General features: G+C 34.5%; 1 protein-coding gene across 1 annotated transcript in view; it reads left to right on the forward strand.

Annotated features, from left to right (window-relative positions):
- LOC142337705 (uncharacterized) overlaps window positions 1-15,294 on the forward strand; it is a 63,699-nt gene extending 48,405 nt beyond the window's left edge. Inside the window, exon 5 of the mRNA XM_075387153.1 lies at window positions 14,217-15,294. Within this exon, the coding sequence (XP_075243268.1) occupies window positions 14,217-14,875 (659 nt within the window). The 3' untranslated portion in view covers window positions 14,876-15,294. The remainder of the gene's footprint in view (window positions 1-14,216) is intronic.
- Window positions 15,295-19,169: the final 3,875 nt, after the last annotated feature.

The following is a 19,169-nucleotide window of genomic DNA, read 5'->3' on the forward strand; positions in this document are numbered from 1 at the left end:
ATCGATATATTCGTCGTACAGGGTTGTGAGTCGTATCATTTTTTGAATTTCCGAGGAGTTACGGAGTTTCATAGTTTTATGAACAATTTGATTCTTGAAGTGTCAATTCTGAGTAGTAATACCCATGTAATTTCTCTACATTAAACAGGGAACAAGAAAAACTATTATGAAAAGCTTAAATTTTGAAAAAGATAGGCAGCACTTTTCAAAAAGAGACGAAAATGGGCCGAAATTTGATTTAAATTACCCCATTTCTTTAATGAACACAACTCTAAATTGAAATCTTTCAGATCGAAAACTCATTTAAACCATTTAAGCAACTATGTTCAACCAAGAAAACTCCAACGAGGCTATGAAAGAAGAGGAGATTTTACAAAAACTAAGCAAAAAGCGTCCAATTGGGCAAAATGGCAAAAAATAACTCCAAATTGCGTTTAAAATCTAATATTTTTGTCAGACGGTCGAAAGCGGCTGCCAAGCACACTAATACTAATTTAAATAATTGAGACAAACACCTTTAACCTTTATACGATAAAGTTGAGTTAAAATTAGTCACACTGCTTTGAATAAGCCATACGTGATCAAAAAACGCTCTCACTAAGCCTACATTTTTTTTTAAAACTACTTTCCTCCGTCTATCTCAGAATGATGGATGAACAAAACCAAATCTAAGTTTTCTGCTTTTGATTTTTTTTTCCATCAGAATGAGCTAAACACTTGTTTTCACGTTGGGAATTTGATAAATCAATATAATCAGATTCTATCAGCACCAATATAAATCAGATTCTTTAGAAAACTGGAAAGTTTATTACCAATTCTTTGAGTAAATACAGAAAAGGAAGCAATACGTTGATTCTTTCTAATCAATAGGTGTGCTAAGTTATATTTATTCCGGATTTTCCTCTTTGTTTAACGATATATTTTGTCATCTTTTGTATGTAATTGAGAGGGGATTGTGTTACAGTCATTTAAAAGGAGAAGGAGCATTGTGTATGTCACGCCCCTGTTTTTCCCTTCACTCTGTCACGGGTAAATAATAACATTATGAGTCACTTCCCATACAAATAATTACAATTTGGGATGTAGATGCATAAGACCATCACGAAGATAAGAAAAAGACGTTTTCAGTGATCATGCTTACTTCCGTTTTCTTTTGCGGTAGACACCCGATGCAACTAGGGAAAAAAATTGACGTGAAATTGTCTGCGTGGATCGAGTTGTACAAGTTTCTGAATCTGTGAATGAGATTAAGCTAAATCTATAGGCACACAAGTTCGGCGAATTTACAGATGTTTGCAGAAATGTTACCAAATCTTGTCAAAAGTTTTTAATTTAATTTTTTTAGAATTTTTCTTTTAATGTTTTTTAACAGACAAAATTTTTTACCCTGTTATCTGCTTTCTAGAATAAATTTTGAAAACTTCAGTTCGCAATCATTCAATGAAAGGAAAAATTTTTGTTCGAAGAGTTTATATGAAGCACTGCAGCGTGATTGAGAACGCGCCAACAAGCTTTATTTTTAATTCCTTTTTGCGATGGTTTCGGATACGATATCTTATGAATAGACGTGTATTCTGTTTTTGACCCCCCCCCCGCCCTTCTGATCAGTTTTATCGAGAGTTTTCATTCACTTTGGAAAAAACGGCCCTAAGGCTTGCTCATACTAATTAATCGCAGAGATCAATCACTGCTGATTCAAGTATACTTAATGTGGTTCGCTCAAGGTAACTTTTTAAATAAACTTAAATCTAAATCACCTGGTTGATCATCATGGTTCTAGATGAATACCATTGTCCATTAATTGAGTTATGATATTCCTTTCTATTAATATCTTCAAACAACTCATTGTAGAGTTGGTCTTAATTAGCTTCTTTTTAATGGTCCAAACCTTTTCTTTCGCTCCAGATTTTTAAATTGTGCCTCGACGTTGATTTCGGTACCATTCAATTAAGAATCTGTAGTCAAATTGATTGAGTTTTTGTTACATCTCATAGCAATATGTCCGGACTGCGATTTCATCGTCATGTGGCGAAAACCATAGGCATTCTCCACTTCGAAATTGAATTTCAATTTGACATTTAAATTTGCTTAGATTTATCATTTGTCACAGGTAGGTAAAAGCAGGTTAAGAAAACAGATATAAAATGCTTCGTGTAGTTGATTTTTTGATACTCGGTTTGTTTCAGAATGCTGAAAAATATCGCTTAGTTTGGAGTCTCTTTTTTGTTTGATTTCTCGGCTCCTTTCTTTATTTTTTAGTTCTGAAAAAATAATAAATAGCGTTTTCTGGGACAAGTTTAAATTTTTACGGGTGAGCCATATCTTTTTGCCCAAGGAAAACGTCATCTCTTATAAAACTGCTTCTCTACTTATGAAAGTGTTTGTATTGAGTTCAAACTGGTATGGGTCGACTGGTGCACATAACAGTCGCATTACGGTGCATATGAATAGAGTTGTACTTCAATCAAACGCTTCACAACAATAACAGAGTTATTTCGAACGGATTCATTTTTTCTATGTTTTCTATGTGCATATTCAAAGTAAATTGATCAACTCATCAAGATAAATTTTAAACCAGCTTATTTTACTCTGTTCAGTTTGTGAGTGTATTCACAATTTTACATTAAAAAATAACAAATTTGTTAATTAAATATCGATGCTGTTAAAAGTTATTTTTATGGCGAATGTAAATACCTGTTTTTAAACTTTTCGTTCATATTGATAGAAAATTTGAGATAAATAATTGCGATGGGACTAAAGTTTAATTGAATAAAAGTTTTTTTCTCTTAAATTAATCGCTCCTGGGCTTAGAAATCATACAAAGATTGTACTGGGTAATATTGGTAACCATATCAGTTTCCTGAAGCCACCGGTAGTCGCAATGAAACTTTCTCATCTGTTTATCTTTCCTTTATTGTATCATAGGGTGGAATAGAAGTTCCATTTACTCAAACATCTATTCGATAAGTGACTATTTATTCGCCCATATAATTTATATGATGAATATACTCCACTTATCTATTCTCTGATATAATATCCCTCCCTATCTGGGAAACAGAAGAGGAGGAGTATAGTGCTACAAGATACCAGCTTGAGGCTCTAACTGAGGTCGTCGGCCTAATTACAGATGGAATAACCTGTCTACCTTTACTTTCCACTATCGAGTTTGACAAGTGAGGTACAGTGTCATGCAACACGAATGACTTATCTCGTGTTCGTTCTTGCTGTTTATTCTATAGCTGGAAACAGTTATGTGACAGAGTTTAATTTAGAACAGATACTAGTTCTGAACTTGATCAAAATGCTGTTGCTATTCTTAATCTGAGAAGATAGCACGCTCAATTCCTGTAAACAGTCACAATTGTACATCACAAAAACAATTGCATGTATATAATTAATATGCAAATATTTTGTATATGCACACAAGTTTAATCGCACAGCCATCTTTATGTTGCAACATAGATGTCACGTCACGCTTTATTTAACTTTTTTAAATATTAATAATTTTGTGTAAACTTGAATAATTCAACGCCAGACGCACATGAAAAGCGACGCATGAACGAAGTTGGTGTGTAACAAAATGTGTGGCTGAACAAACGTCTCAAGTTTTTTTCTATTCTGAGCAAATCAATTAATAAGTTTCACGCATATAAGCACAAATTCATTTGGTCTTTCAGTGAGGCGTAAATGGTCATCAATTGAACTAACTTCGTTCAGTGAAGCGGTGATGGGTGTTAAAATTTTAGAAGCTAAAAAGTCAGCTTAAGTCAACTCGTTTGAATCATGCTCAAAGATATCAAACGTTCTTTCTAGTTATGAAGCAATCTGAAAATATTCAAGACAGCAAGGCGTCCCAAAATCTTTTAAAGAACTTCGAAACGAAATTAAGCAAAAACATATTGGCGACGCGTGATGGAATTTTATTGGCATCAAAGTTTTCAAATTTGCTTCGTATGAAGCTAAGGGGACATATTTTTATGATGATGCTAAGAAAGTTTTAGAAAACGCAATGAATGTTCTCTGTCCCTCAACTTTTCCTAATTTCGCAAAAAAACAGCGTTTACATCGCCATTTATTTTCTCTAATTAGAAAGATATATCAAAATACATCGAAAATTCGGAAAAAGGTTCAAACAGATCTTAAGAAAAGCATCGAGCAGGACATATCTTGAAATGAAATCCAAGTGAACACTTCAAAATCCTTGATCTGATCTCCTGATAAGCAGTGCAATTGAACATTACGAACCATGTGCATAGAAACGTAGTTTATTCAATTTAGAGAAATATATCCAAAATAAATGAACATTGGAGAAAAATTGAATTAATTTAGCAAAGAGTCCGCAAAATTGAAATTCAGGATCAGATCAAGGATTTTGAAGTTTTCACTTGGATTTCATTTCAAGATGTGTCCTGCTCGATGCTTTTCTTAAGAACTGTTCGCACTTTTTTCCGAAATTTTGATGTCAATGAGCATTCATTTTTGAATGTTATCCTTAGCCATTCTGCAGTAAAGAAAAAAGAAAGCAAAAGGTAAATCTATTTTTAAAGCGTTAAATTTGTTGACGGTGCTTTCAAACTCCAGTGAGAAATTGCTATTTGAGAAATTTTCTGTTTTTAGAAAGAAGTTTGTTTTACGTGCAGTAAATTTTTTTGAGTTTCTTTCATTTTTTACAAAACAAAAATCAGAGTACGTTTGAAGCTGACGCAAGTTCTCTAATGCTGCGTAGATGCTATTTTTAATCCCATCGATGTGTAGTTAATGCTCTTTAATTTATTACTTAGTGTTTTTCCTTTATCAAAAAATTTCTTTTTAATGGTCCAAACCTTTTCTTTCGCTCCAGATTTTTAAATTGTGCCTTGACGTTGATTTCGGTACCATTCAATTAAGAATCTATAGTCAAATTGATTGAATTTTTGTTACATCTCATAGCAATATGTCCGGACTGCGATTTCATCTTCATTTGGTGAAAACCATTTGCATTCTCTATATAAAAATGCTTCGTGTAGTTGATTTTTTGATACTCGGTTTGTTTCAGAATGCTGAAAAATATCGCTTAGTTTGGAGTCTCTTTTTGTTTGATATCTCGGCTCCTTTCTTTATTTTTTCGTTCTGAAAAATAAAAAAATAGAGTTTTGTGGGACGAGTTTTGGAAAAAAAAATTCGGAAAAAAGTTCGAACAGATCTTAAGAAAAGCATCGAGCAGGACATATCTTGAAATGAAATCCAAGTGAACACTTCAAAATCCTTGATCTGATCTCCTGATAAGCAGTGCAATTGAAAATTACGAACCATGTGCATAGAAACGTAGTTTATTCAATTTAGAGAAATATATCCAAAATAAATGAACATTGGAGAAAAATTGAATTAATTTAGCAAAGAGTCCGCAAAATTGAAGTTCAGGATCAGATCAAGGATTTTGAAGTTTTCACTTGGATTTCATTTCAAGATGTGTCCTGCTCGATGCTTTTCTTAAGAACTGCTCGAACTTTTCGAATTTTTGATGTCAATGAGCAGTAAAGAAAAAAGAAAGCAAAAGGTAAATAAATTTTTATAGCGTTAAATTTGTTGACGGTGCTTTCAAACTCCAGTGAGAAATTGCTATTTGAGAAATTTTCTGTTTTTAGAAAGAAGTTTTTTTTTGCGTGCTGAAATTTGACTACCTTTTTTGCGTTTCCTTCATTTTTTAAAAAAAATTTCAGAGTATGTTTGAAGCTGACGCAAGTTCTCTAATGCTGCGTAGTTGCTATTTTTAAGTCAATCGATGTGTAGCTAATGCACTTTATTTTATTACTTAGTGTTCTTCCTTTATCAAAAAATTAAGAATTGTAGAGTTTTGCCGGTGCTCATTATCTCTTGTTGCTATCCATTGTAAGCATTGGCATGTCTCATAGACGCTCTAATCAGGCCAGAACTGACGCCCTATATTAGATTTTACTGCTTTTTTCAATTTTTTAAAGCCATTTTTAGGTTTATGATCACTTTTTGTTGACTTATAACTAAGCCTTAAGGTCACGCGCATTGACGCTCTGGAAAGCAACAAGTGATTATTTGCAAAGTTTTAATTTGATAGATAATAGTTTTGTATGTCTTATAATTTTCCGCCGCTTTATGGCACATTTTGTGGACTTGTAACTTAGTCGCATCAATGATTTGTTGCGTATATTAATTAATATTAAAAAATCATTAATTAAAATCTTAAAAATTAATAAACAATTTGAATGATGTTTAAAAATTAATCTGTCATTTGAATTTTATCTTGTGCTGAGGTAATTATGGCCTTTGATAAAATTGCACCAATATAAACAAAAACTAAATTAGTACTATCAATAATTAATTTCTTCAGTCAGTTCCTTAAAAAGGAAAGAGCTCATCAATCCTCTAAAGCGACACAAATTTGAAATTTTCGAGAGTTTTCAGACTACAGTGGATGCTATTGACCCGGATAGATTGATTATCTAACAGATTAAGCAATTTTTTTACTGCATTTAGGGTTGTTGACTTGACGCAATATAATTTTTTACTGATTGAAGGTAGGAATTGATGCTAGCTGACCTAAAATTAAATTCTAAGTATCGAACGATTTTTTCATTTAATGAGAATTTGACTAATTATTTTTCCAGAAAAAATTGAAGAGAGCCTTGATTTTGTCAAATTTTCTTTTGCAATCTCTTTGCCTAGTCTATCATTGGTTCTTATCAAAGTTACTGTATGCTTTTTGTTGATGTGTAGCTTAAATTTGTTCAAGAAACAAAATTGGTTGTCTTAATATTAACACCAATAGTTGTCGCTCAAAACAAGTCGTTCAAAGTACTAAAGATTTAAATCGATTGTCCATAGTCAACAGGGAACCAATGTTAGTATCGTAAAATTTCAATAAACTTTCTGGTCGTCCTCTTATTTTTTGTCTTTTTGCTTATTCTCAATACTGCCGAGTCAAACGGTTTTTTGGGAAAATAATAATTGTGAGCAGTTGAGAGGTTTTGGTTGTATAGATTTTCACTCTGTGTTCTTACAAATTTAAATATTTTTTTAAGTTCTGCCTGTTATTTTAGTTCTTTTTTGTCCAATCGCAAAGGCGTTTAACACAGGTCCAGTTCGTTCTCCGTTGATTGATAATTGACTTTGTTCAATGGTTCCGTTCTATATCTAATAACTTTGACAACTATGGCACTATCTGTTTATATTAAAATTTTTGATTATCTGAAATGTGCCAGTTTTTGTAATTCTCTGTGTTGTCCTGTTACTCCGAATCAATAACGGTTCTTTTTGTTTTTTCCAAGTCTCTGTAAAAACAGATCTCACAAAGTGAAGTGGTCAATGCAGCTTTAATCGATCTGTTTTTTATCTATAAAGGCAGTATTCTGAATGTTTATGGAACAATTAATGTATGGAGCATCAATAGTTTTCTTTTAAAAATCCAAAAATGGATCGTTTTTAATAGCTCTTTTTTTGATTTTATCTTTGTTTGTTTTGGTCTATGCATTGTTTACTTTCCAATACTGTCCTTCTATTAAAGCTGATAGCGAGCTTCTTTACTATGTCCAGCTCTATAGATTTTGTTTTTTTACCTGGCCTGTTGTTTTTTTTAAATCATCTCTTTCCTCGATTTTTAAAACGATCATCTGATAAGGCGCTGTGTAATGAAACATATATTCTAGTCTTTTGGTTGCTCTTATTCGGTTGCGACTTCTTGTCAGATGTTTTCGGGAAAGAGTAACTCTCAGGTTTTTTGGCGGTAGTTTAATCATCGGCAAATTTCATGCTTTTCTTGAGTTCCCAAGGTCATTGAGAACATTCTCCAAGAAGGAGGGGCAAGGGTTGAAGACCATCTTGATTGTCGTTTGATCCGATATCCTTGAACCTATATAATTGGAAATTAAAATACTGTAAGGGTAATAACATCAAAGGGGTAGGTCTTTTCTTGATGATCTCAATCTCCCGCTGGTCCAGTTTTTCCCCCTGCCTCTGCCGCTTCCTCCCTTGTCCTCGCCGTCAGCGGCCTGAATCCCTCTTGAACGGGGGGAGGTAACTTATCACTGTTTGTTTTGTCTTTGGGGGGGGGGCGATGTCACCCTCTTTATTTTTTTTTAAAAAATCGGTTTCAGAAGGTAGACAATATTTCATTTCTTCATCACGTCGGGGTCACCAATTTTTGTAATGAAACATATTCTAGACTTTTTGTTGCGACTTCTTGTCAGATTTTTTCGGGAAAGAGTAACTCTCAGGTTTTTTGGCGGTAGTTTAATCATCGGCAAATTTCATGCTTTTCTTGAGTTCCCAAGGTCATTGGGGACACTGTGAAATCAAAGGGTGAATCTTTCTTGTTGCTTCTACTGCTCAGCAGGTGAAATTTTGTGCTAATCTTTTTGTTTGCGAAATTGGGCTTCTCCTTGATTTTTTAATGAGAAATTGTTTTAGAGTGGATTTCACTTTTTGTACCACACGCTTTGATTATTTAATTTTTTACTTATTCAATGAAAAACAGCTTCACTGGTACTAACATCACTGGTATACGTTTCTGTCAGTCTTTTCTGAATCCTGAGTTCTAAATTACAAAGCACTGTTTGCTCTTTTGTGATTTGAAAATACCGCTGTTTCATTTGGTAAATAATTATGCCAGAAATTAGGATAAGCGGGTTCCGAAAATTATGTGCAAACGCATATTCCCGAGCCCCCTTGTTTTGAATAAATTCTCCCTCATTTGGTTGATGTAGCACTGCTTAGTGCTTGATGTAGCACAGTTTGCCAATTCAGGTTAATACAACAACATCAAAGTGTCATTTTCTTTGCATTCGTAAAGAAACTAAGATTTGTTATATGATAGAAACTACGAATTTTTTGCTATGCTACGTCATTTTACAGGATTTCGAACGTCCTCTTTTACTTTTTGTCTACTTGGTTTGCAAATTGATATTGTCGATTATTCGACGTTTTTGTGTAATATGTAAAAAATGTCCCGTCAAAAAATGTTAAGGTTCTGTTTTTGTAGAATAGAAATTCATTTCCTTTTTTTGAAAAAAAATAGGTTCTAGCATTGTGGTGCGAAAAAAACTTTTTTCAGTGTGGCTTGTCATTTTTGACAAAATTGGAAGATGTGTTTTCCATTTTTTTCGTAAAAAATAATGCAATAACTTATAGCAACGAAAACGAATTGTCAGTTAAGTTCGGCGGCACTTTTCGAGGGTAGACTTTGGATCAATCAGCTGTTTTCCATTTTCCTTGTGAACGATTACTTATTTTTGACAAGCAATTATTAAGACTATAGCTCGTGTGGTAAAAGTGAAAGCTATCAATAGTCGCAACAAAAAATACAATATTTGAAATTATCTTTAAACAGCGGGGAGCATTTTTCACTTATATCCTGCAACTACCAAACTGGAGACTTTTCAGGCTTTATTTTTAAAGGTCGAACTGGTGGTTGCTGCCTCTCTATCTCTTTAAGTTTTACTTTGAAAAGCGTCTGGAGACAAAAAAGATAGATCCAGCAGCTTAAACAGCATGGCTATTGAAATGTTGCAAGTCTGTACAGATAGGTTAGTCTGAAACAAAGATAGCAAATAGTGTGGCTCTAAAATGACGACGTCGAACAAAAAATTTGCTTTTAGTTCCTAGAGACATTTTTGCGACTATATGGATATGAAATCTAGAAACTGAGGTTAATCAAACTGTTCAATACAAAACAAGTGGGACTTTGGGATTGGAAAGTGGTGGTGCACGCAAGCAGAATTATGCTTCTATTTACTATTTCTTAATTTTGACATGCCTTTGAGAATTTTGCAGTTTCATAAAAATTTTAAATTGATGACAATTTTTCAAAGTCAGCTCATACGAGGGATTGAAGAATTTGGTTGACATGATTTTTTTGCTCACCGTTCATTTTTGGCGTGAACAATCCAAACATTTACCAAAAAAAATTACATAATCGTTTATGCCAAAATTTTTCATTTGAGTGTGTCAGAGTTTTGTTCTCTCGCTGTTGATGTTTTAAATCAATTATTTTTACTGAATCAATATAGAAAAAAAAATAACGTATCAAGAGCATTTGAACTCACACTTTGGCTACTGAAATTCGTTCTTTGTACCAAGTAAAGGAGTTACATGTCAAAAATATCGATTTCAAGTCGATCGTGCCATTAAGTTTCCGTCAGTGGACTATTCCTCCAAAACCTCAACTGTCAAAACTTATAACGCATAAATCGACTAATTAACTGAGGAGTAAATGTTTTTTTATTGTCGACAAATACATGATCACTCTTGTGATCTTCCTATAGAAGCTTTGCTCCTGAGGGCCGAATTGTTTATCTCAATGGATTTGAAGATATGAATTGAAGATCTCAAAGGAATTGAATGAAATTGCAGAGACACAATACTTGGTAAGTTTTGGTGAACAGCCAAGTGTTGCCAACGATCTTAAAAGCATTGAGAAATGAACCAAAATGCCTTCTCAGACTGAAACTTTCTGGAAGTTCACTGGAAGTTTTTAGATGCGCTTAAGCGACTTCCTTGACAGTCAGTATGGAAAACAGTTGACTGACAATTAGGCGTGCTAAGTTTTATTTCTAATTTTGTGAGTGATAGTGATTGGTCACAATTATTTCAAATTGAATTTGATAATTGTTATTCATAATTGTAAATATGTGAGTATTTCACCTTTCGTTTATGGTACTTTTTATAAGTTTCCTAATAGAAAACAAAAACAAGACGGATCGTGCGAGTTTGTGCGTAATACAGTATGTTCCAACTTACCTCTTAAATTCTCTGAAAGCTTTTCACTCTGCCTATAAATGTGTCGAGTTTTACAAAATAAATTGGCTTTTCAATTTAGAGAAAGGGCAGAGACGGCAAAAGATCGGTTTGAAGAACAATTTCATAATACAGGGAAAAAATAATTTGCACAATACAACCAGCAGCAGAATTCTTAGACATAAATTTTTAAATTTTTATCGTAATTTTCAACGGGCTTGTCCCCCCCACCGAGCGATGTTTTTTTCCTGTTCTCTTTTTCCTTCAAAGTTTCAGAGAGTCTCCGTTTTCCTAATTTGTGATAATTTTTATATAATTGAAAACTATACCCTGAGGACTACAAAATGGTTTTTTCTTTCTCAATGGTGCGTAAACAAAAAGTGAAAATTTGACTGAAGAAAGAAAAACCAGCCTCGCATAGATATTCCCCCATCTTGAAAAAATGTTGGATCAATTAAAAAAGTATGCGGAAATTGATCACTCTTTTGTCGTTTATTCAGTAAATGTTTTTGAGTTAAATCTCATAACTTTCTTGACTGAAAAAATTAAAACTGCGCCCATGAATTAACTAAGGTGTCCCTAAGCTGGAAAAGAGGTGACTTTGACTTTTAACAATTCTGTTCCTTTACTATTGTGTATAATGCGCCTATTTTTTGTGTTGGCGTTTGTCAAGCGGGGATTGGGCTAACAAATGGATGATTAGAATACTTTCATTTCAATCACAAAGATGAAGAAATTATCTTAACTGCTGTTTCAGCTATCATTCCCCGAATTCCTTATCGGGAGGCATCCAGGTTATGAGTTATAATCAGCCATGTCCCAGGTAAACACCCCAGTATCTCCCCCATGCTATCGCTTGCGCATTTTGTATCGCTACTTGTGTTAAACGTTGTCGCTACAATTGATTAATTAAAAAGCTTATCACTTGAGTTGTTTCAATCAGTCAACCCACAAAACTGCACAAAAAGAGCTATTTTGCAACAGGACAACTGATTTCCATAACCTAAGTCAAATATTGTCTTTGACATTTTAACAAAATGTCAAGAATCTCTTTGGAAGTAAGAATGGGGGGTGGCTTCGGTCATTAGTGTAGTTTTAGTGTAATGGAAAGGGCGTAATGACTTTATTTGATAGTAGTATAAATGGAGTTTTGTTACTCCTCACCCCTCTCGTTCAAACTAGTGATTTTAACTCAGAGAAAAAAAATTTTGACAAGAATTGAATTGACAATTAATTTGGTTATCATGATTTTAGTCATCAACACAACAGATTAGCAGTTTAATTAATCTAATATCAGCAGTCCGTTTCTTTTCTTCACAACAAGAAGTAGGCCCCTATTACAATATGATTTTGTTCTCCCCACTTAGGTCAGGTAAGAACGAAAAATTGTGGTTTGAGGAATTATTATAGCTAGAGGGCTTTCTTCTGGATACATACTGGTGTTTTGTTTTTTTTTCGGTTGATGATCTTTTCAAATTGAGCCCCTTTTAAGTTGCTTGCGCAAGCACCATCGTCAATTAGATCTTAGTTTGATGCCCCCACTCATTAACTTAGAGTGTTTTATTTTATCACTCTTAACCACTGCTTGAAACGCGCAAAAATTTTGAGAGAAACGAAACAATGATGAGCAACTCTCTTACTGAAATTGTTTACAAATTTGACCATTTCTGAAGCTGAGACACCCAATTTTTTGTCAAGCTTATGTAGGGCGCTGACACCTCCTCAAGTTTTCCCTATTTTGTGGAAAATGTCACGTTAAATTCTCTGATGATCTATTAACCGATAAGACCCAACCTACCGGTGAGTGAAAAATTAAATTTAACTGCCAATTTTTTGCACCCCATCAGTTATTTTTCACCCTCATAATCAGCAAAAGCCATCTTCATACCCCCCCCCCCCCCAACCGTTTGTCAACGTAATTATGTTCAATAAGTTTTATTTTTGGTTACTAAATTTGTTGCCATTTTATTCTTTATTCTCGTCAATGGCAATCGCTCTTAATTTGTGCTGACATTTAAAAGTTGTCTAGGTGTCATTTCATTGTGAGATAACTCTTTTCTTTTTAAAGACTGATTTTTTTTAGTTTATGATATAATATTGGTGGAGAATGAATCCTTTGAAATTTGTGTCGGTTTGAATGCTGCAGAAAACAAAAACTATTCTTAAGAACAATACAGCGCATCCTTGTTGTTTCTATTCGAATTCCTCCAGCTGTGTTAAGTATCCAACATGTACATAATCGGTACAATATACTGATTACATAATAACACTTAGTTATTAAATTAAAAATTATAACTGTCACGAATAGTCTCACAATGTTCTGAGCGCCGTTGTTATTTGCAATTTTTTATGTTTTTGAAAGCAGAATTTTAACATCTTACCGTTACAGTAATTCTTAGGTTATTCATTTAAAGTAGCTTTTAAATTTTTTAAATGATTTCTTAAGGTGAGCGCGGAGATAAATTCTGTAGAGGCATTAAATCAATAGTCTTTCGTATCTCCTTTGAAAACTTACAGCACTTTTTTCTGTATTTTTGTTGCCAAATTGCCACTTGTTTGGGATCGCTTACGTATTTCTTTTCTATAGAATATTCTCCGTCGTGTACAAGGTCTATTGTTATCTCTCTAACGTTTCTGGTTGTTTTTCAAAAATTAAAAAAATGGGTCTAAATTCTTTCAGTAGATTTTCAGAACTCGTGAAAAATTTAAAATAATGAATGCAAACTGTAACCGTTTTTCCACGCGGTCATATGGAAGCAAAAACTTTAATTACGGGTGAAAAAGGTCAATTAAAAGGAAGCCCTTCCCTCTCCCCTCCCCCTTCTTGTCGGTGAACTGTGGGATGACATATCAACTCCCTGTATACATGCATAAATTCTGACAGCTTAGTAGTCAACATCAAAGTGTGAAGCCAAGATAAGATAAATTAAGAAGAATGAGAAAAGCTATGCACATGGTGATCGAGGTTTGAATAGAATCTAAAAGTTGATTTAGGCCAACAATCGCGGTTGTTCCGTGGATCCAACGACCGCTTCAAAAAGAGATCATTGCTATGTAAAATTAGCACGTGCACTTGGGGGCGTAAAATTTTTACGCCCACTAAGCTGGGTTTGGGCAGAATAGATCAGAAATTTTATGAATAACGGTAGCTTACTTGCGCAGGATACTTAGTGAGTCAATTTGTTTCACTGCTTTCAACAAATATCATTCATAAAATGATTGTTTTGTTATTGTCTAAAAAAGAAAAGCATTCTCCCTTGCCAAGCTGACCAACGTAGCAATTATATATCGCAAAATGCATTTTTTCTACGAAATTTTAATGGTGCGGTAACAATTTCATCTCATATTCTGTCTTGTTTTTGGCGAATTAAAAGTAGTATTTTTACAACGGTAAACATTAGGATTGTATATTACGGAATGTTCAACAATCAACTTGTCTTGTTTGTGATTGTTTGTGTATTTGTTTTGTTTAGGCTCTTCTTCGACGTGTACAGGGTGCCACAGACCCAGAAAAGCAACTGACCCATTCAGTGGAACCCTTTCACATGGAACTCTAACCCTCCCCTTCTCAAGTGAACACAACCATCACAACAGCACCCACAATTACAGGAGCCCAGCAAGTACACTACAAATGAGCCCAAGTGATCACACGATAGTGGCCAACAGTGCCCCCGGAACTCAACAGCACCCACCTCCTCCCCGCGGCAGCAACAGTAACTCCCCCAACGAGTTGAGCAACAAATCTTCGGGAAGTGAATATGTATCATCATCCGCAGAATACAGCGAACATCAGTTCAACGGTGACAATGGTCACTACAGCACAATCCGATCAGTCAACATTGAAGTTCGCGACTATTCTGACTGTGCTGGAAAGAGCGGTCTGGATTCTGATGAGAAACTAAAGAAACCCTCCAGAGAAGATGGGGGTGGGGATTGTTTCCTGACACCTGATCACCCCAGACAACAGTCGGTTGTGCCGTTGCATGAAATAGAACAGCTCTACAATGACTGTCTTCTGCTTAATGACAATGATCCAACTACCGATTTTGATGACTTTTTCTTGCCAGTAGACAGACCAAGACTTGTCGAAGAGGAATCTTGTCGGAATAGTTCCACATCATCTCAATGCTAATTTTGAACCACAAACTAAACAAAGACCACCATATAACCCGGGTTGAATAAACCTATTATACATTAAATGCACCATATATGGTCCATAAAAGCCATTTAAATTAGCAATTTATGATTTAATTAATATTGGTTCGTCTATGGGGTTGATTGCACGGTAAACAAGTTTCTACGAAAACCATATATGGCACTTTTATGATTAGTACGCTTTTGATGGTGACCAGCCCGGGAAAAGTTCCGTCTTCTAAATGTTCATCTAAAGACTTTTTAGCCGTGTGATTAAAAAGTCTTGGCTTTATTTAAACTGTTTCTGATAATTAGTTTCACTGAGGAATGTCGTGGTTATTTCGACTCATGCTTTGTTTGCTCTTCTTGGGTGTATTCAAATTTCTAACTTTCATCATTCAAAGCATTTCACAACTACTACTTTTTATCTGAAGAGGTTAGCGTGTATCAAATTAGTCTAAAGGACTGTACTTATAGACTTATACTATACTAAATAGACTTTTACTTTTACTCGACAAAACTCATATAAGTAAGACGGTTATATTGTAAGATCTTTTGAGAAGACGGTTGTCTTGTAAGACTCATGCAATAGTCTTGCAAGATAACCGTCATTGGCAAGGAACTTACTAGATCCTACAAGATAACCGTCGGGGTTCGCGTGGGGAGTATAGAAACTCTGTTCTTCGAAACCAGTTTTAATTATTTGATGTGACAACAATAAGCTTGAAATAAATCTGGTTTGCAATGTGTGAAAAACTCAACTCTCAGGAGAGTAAAACTTGAAAATATCTTTGACCAAATTTAGGTGCTTACAAGGAATATACGACGCATTATAAAGTCAGCTGGAAATTAATTAGTTAAAAATGAAGCTGGTTTTTTCTTAATATTAATAAAAAACAATGGATTTAACAAAACAATGGTTTTAGCGAGCAGAGTAAATCCTTAAAATGACAAAAATTATGACTAACTGCTATCGAAGGAAGATTTAAGCAATTATTGTAAACGTATGTCTTTATGCAATATTTATGACTGACAGTCTTTGCGCTTTTGTTCAAGAACTTTATTTCGACTTCACTTCTCGAGTGAATTTTTTACGCTTCATTTCTTGATTTTTGCGTGATCAAATTTGCTTATAGTCAGAAATTAAGTCTGTTACTGAAACAAAGGCTATTGAAAAATACTGTAAAGCGTTGATAGCCGAATGATAACCGGATCAGTATAGCACGCCGGAGTTTGGGGGCTGAGAACCCTCACCCGTCGGATTTTTTTGCTCTAAGAAAATTTCATCTAGGCTACATCAATCTCTTAACTAAATAGTCCTGCCAGCCGCTGGAGAGCAGATTCACCGACATTAGTCGGTTAATGTTTTTATTTTAAACAATTATGGTCTAACCAAGAGAAATTCTAAATTGAATTTCAATTTAACAAAACGCCAAAATTTTTTATTTTTTTAGTTCTATTTCAAACTATTTTGTGATTAAAAATTTCGGTTTTTTGTTAAATTCAATTTGGTCACTTGGCCAAGTGATGGCGTTCCTAATGTCCCTTTGAAGTTACTAATGATTATCAGCGAGGTATGTGGTTCTGGTATTGTCCTCTGAAAGATTGGAATTCTCTGATGATAGCTTATGCAAATTAATTATCAACACCGCAAAAATCAAAACCTGAATGACCCATTGTAATTAGATTTAAAGTGAGACCTCATTGAATTTAGAGTAAGACTTTTCCGAGTTAATCGGTACTCTCAGTCTCAGACAAAGATGGGACTAAATATAAAATCAACTGTCAAACAAAAGTGACCTGTTTTCAAAATATTTCCCTTTAATATTTAAACGTTTACCATATTTGAGTTTTAAATCGGATCTATTCTGTTTCACCCCCTCTAGAGTTTTCTCTGACTCTCAATTATAATTATCGTGTTGTTATACAGCAGGTTACTATGTAAAAGTTAGCACGTACGCCTGTGGGCTTAAAAATTATATGCCCACAAGGCTGGGGAACGAAACGGAATGGATCCTTTAAATTCTTATTAAACGATGCTGCGTAATCATGGTACATGCTAAATAGTAATTCTTTTCATAAATATTGAAATGCACACTCTTTGAGAGACATGTTTGGTTCAGATTTGCATACAAATGTTTTGAAACCATGTTGCTCGTTCCAAAGTTTGTTCTTTTGAAAAAAATGTTGAGTACTTTCGGAATCGTCTTCAGCAGAAAAGAAGCAAAAAAACTTTTTAAGCACTGTGCAATTGGCTTGTAAGCAGCGATTTCAGACTTTTTAGAAACAAATCTGTCAGCAAATGGTTTCTTGAGATAGCAGTTTCCCCATTTTGGTATGCGTCAGATAAAATACAATTTTCACTTTTTTCATCAAACATCTGCTTGCCATTTGCCATGATGATCTTAAGATGACCGTTTTTTCTTCTGATTCTCTAACAAAAAATCCAATATAGTGTAATTTTCTCTCAATTTTATCGTATTTGTTCATTTTAATTTCTTAGGAAATTAACAGTGTTGTCTTCTGTTTGGACTTCAACTGTTGAAACCTTAAATACTGAAGAAGTGTCACTTCTCTCTGCATTTTAATTTTTTGGTTTTGACAACGTTAAGCAAAAAAATGTTGTAATCCAAAAATATGGCACGATTTTCCCTTCGCTATCAGCACGGCTCATATTATATATTTTTTCTTCATATCCTAGTTGATAATCCTCAGCTTGTTTTTTGAGTTTTACTTAGAAATTTTTAAATCCAGACACGCGATAGCTGCATGTCGTCCTCCGTTCAAGGCCCTTGAGTACATCAAAGAATCAGTTCTTTCAATACAATAATTCCACGATTTGTCATCTCCTTAGTGATGACTGAATTTTAAACTTGCAAGAATGCTACAAGATATCAATCAAGGCAAAGAAATAAATCAGGGTACAAATGTTTTAGAAAACATCTTTGAAGCAAATTATTGTTTATTGAACAAATTACAAAACCGAATTCACTAAAAAAATTTTTAGCTCGGATTCAAAATCTTGCACGAATCTCACATAGTACCATTATCTATTTTTTTGGCATTTGTTCTGCAAACTCATTTTAAAGTGCTCATTCCAAGCCATTCGATCAAATTCAGATAGTCCCCAAGTGATTTCATTTGAGAAGGTGGTAGGCAGAGTATTTAACAAAGGGCTGATTGCTTCCCTGACAAGCAAGGACGCCGTTCTAAAAGAGGTTCGGGATTGCATCATCAGGTCACATGAGGAAGGACTCAAAGCCCCCAACGCGTATCTCCACAGATATTGGCGTGATCTTCATGTCAGTAGCGGGTGCGTATGTATGGATGAGAAGGTGGCCATCTCGAACGCCCTCAAAGATGCGCTAATCGAGGATCTGCACGCAAGTCACCCGGGCAGTTGGGGAATGGTAAGTATGGCCCAGCATTGCTGGTGGCCATACATGAATCGCGACCTGCTGGTCAAAGCCATAGAGTGCAAATCTTGCACTATCATCGGTAAAAATTTAAAATCTGTTATTCCTGCAAAGCATTTCAAAGCACCTCACCATGTATAGTCCCAAATAAAGAAATACAAATAGATTTTGCAGGACCTATAAATAATGGAAAAGAACATGAAATTTATACTTTAACATGTATTGATAGATTTTCGAAATAACCTTCTGCAGAAATTTTTGAAAACGCAAATGCATCGAATAAAATAAAGTTTTTGGATAATTATATAAATACTCATGGAGTCCCCCGTTCTTTAAGAATAGATCAGGCTCGTTGCCTTATAGGTAATCAAGTAAAAAACTTCTGTACGAATAACAATATTGCTTTAATACCAGCCCCGGCAAATGACCATCGCGCAATAGGCTTAGTGGAAAGACTTATTAGTACAATAAAACAACGCTTAGCATGTATAAAAGAGGCAAACAAAGAATTAAATTCGTTCACCATTAAAGCCGCATTAAAATCAATTATATACCAGCTCCGCATATGCAAACATAAAACAACTAAGCTTTCGCCATTCGAATCACATTTTGGGCGCAAAGCAAATACACCGCTTAGCAATAAAAGTACAAAACCAAATTCATCTGATTTAAGTTATGAAAAAAATTTGAGTCATTATTTAGATGAAGAAGCGGTCACGCCTAACGAGTTGTTACCTGAAGAGCACTGGGGAGATGATCGCAGTGATGATGAAATAGAGCGTAACATGTGCAAGGCTACAAGAGATGCCACCACGCGTGAACGACTCGCTGCTGATAACGAGTCTCGATTTGTCCGCACTACTAAAGCACATCGAG

Source organism: Convolutriloba macropyga, chromosome 4, assembly GCF_964194025.1.
Source record: "Convolutriloba macropyga chromosome 4, txConMacr16.3, whole genome shotgun sequence".
NCBI classification, from domain to species: Eukaryota; Metazoa; Xenacoelomorpha; order Acoela; family Convolutidae; genus Convolutriloba; species Convolutriloba macropyga.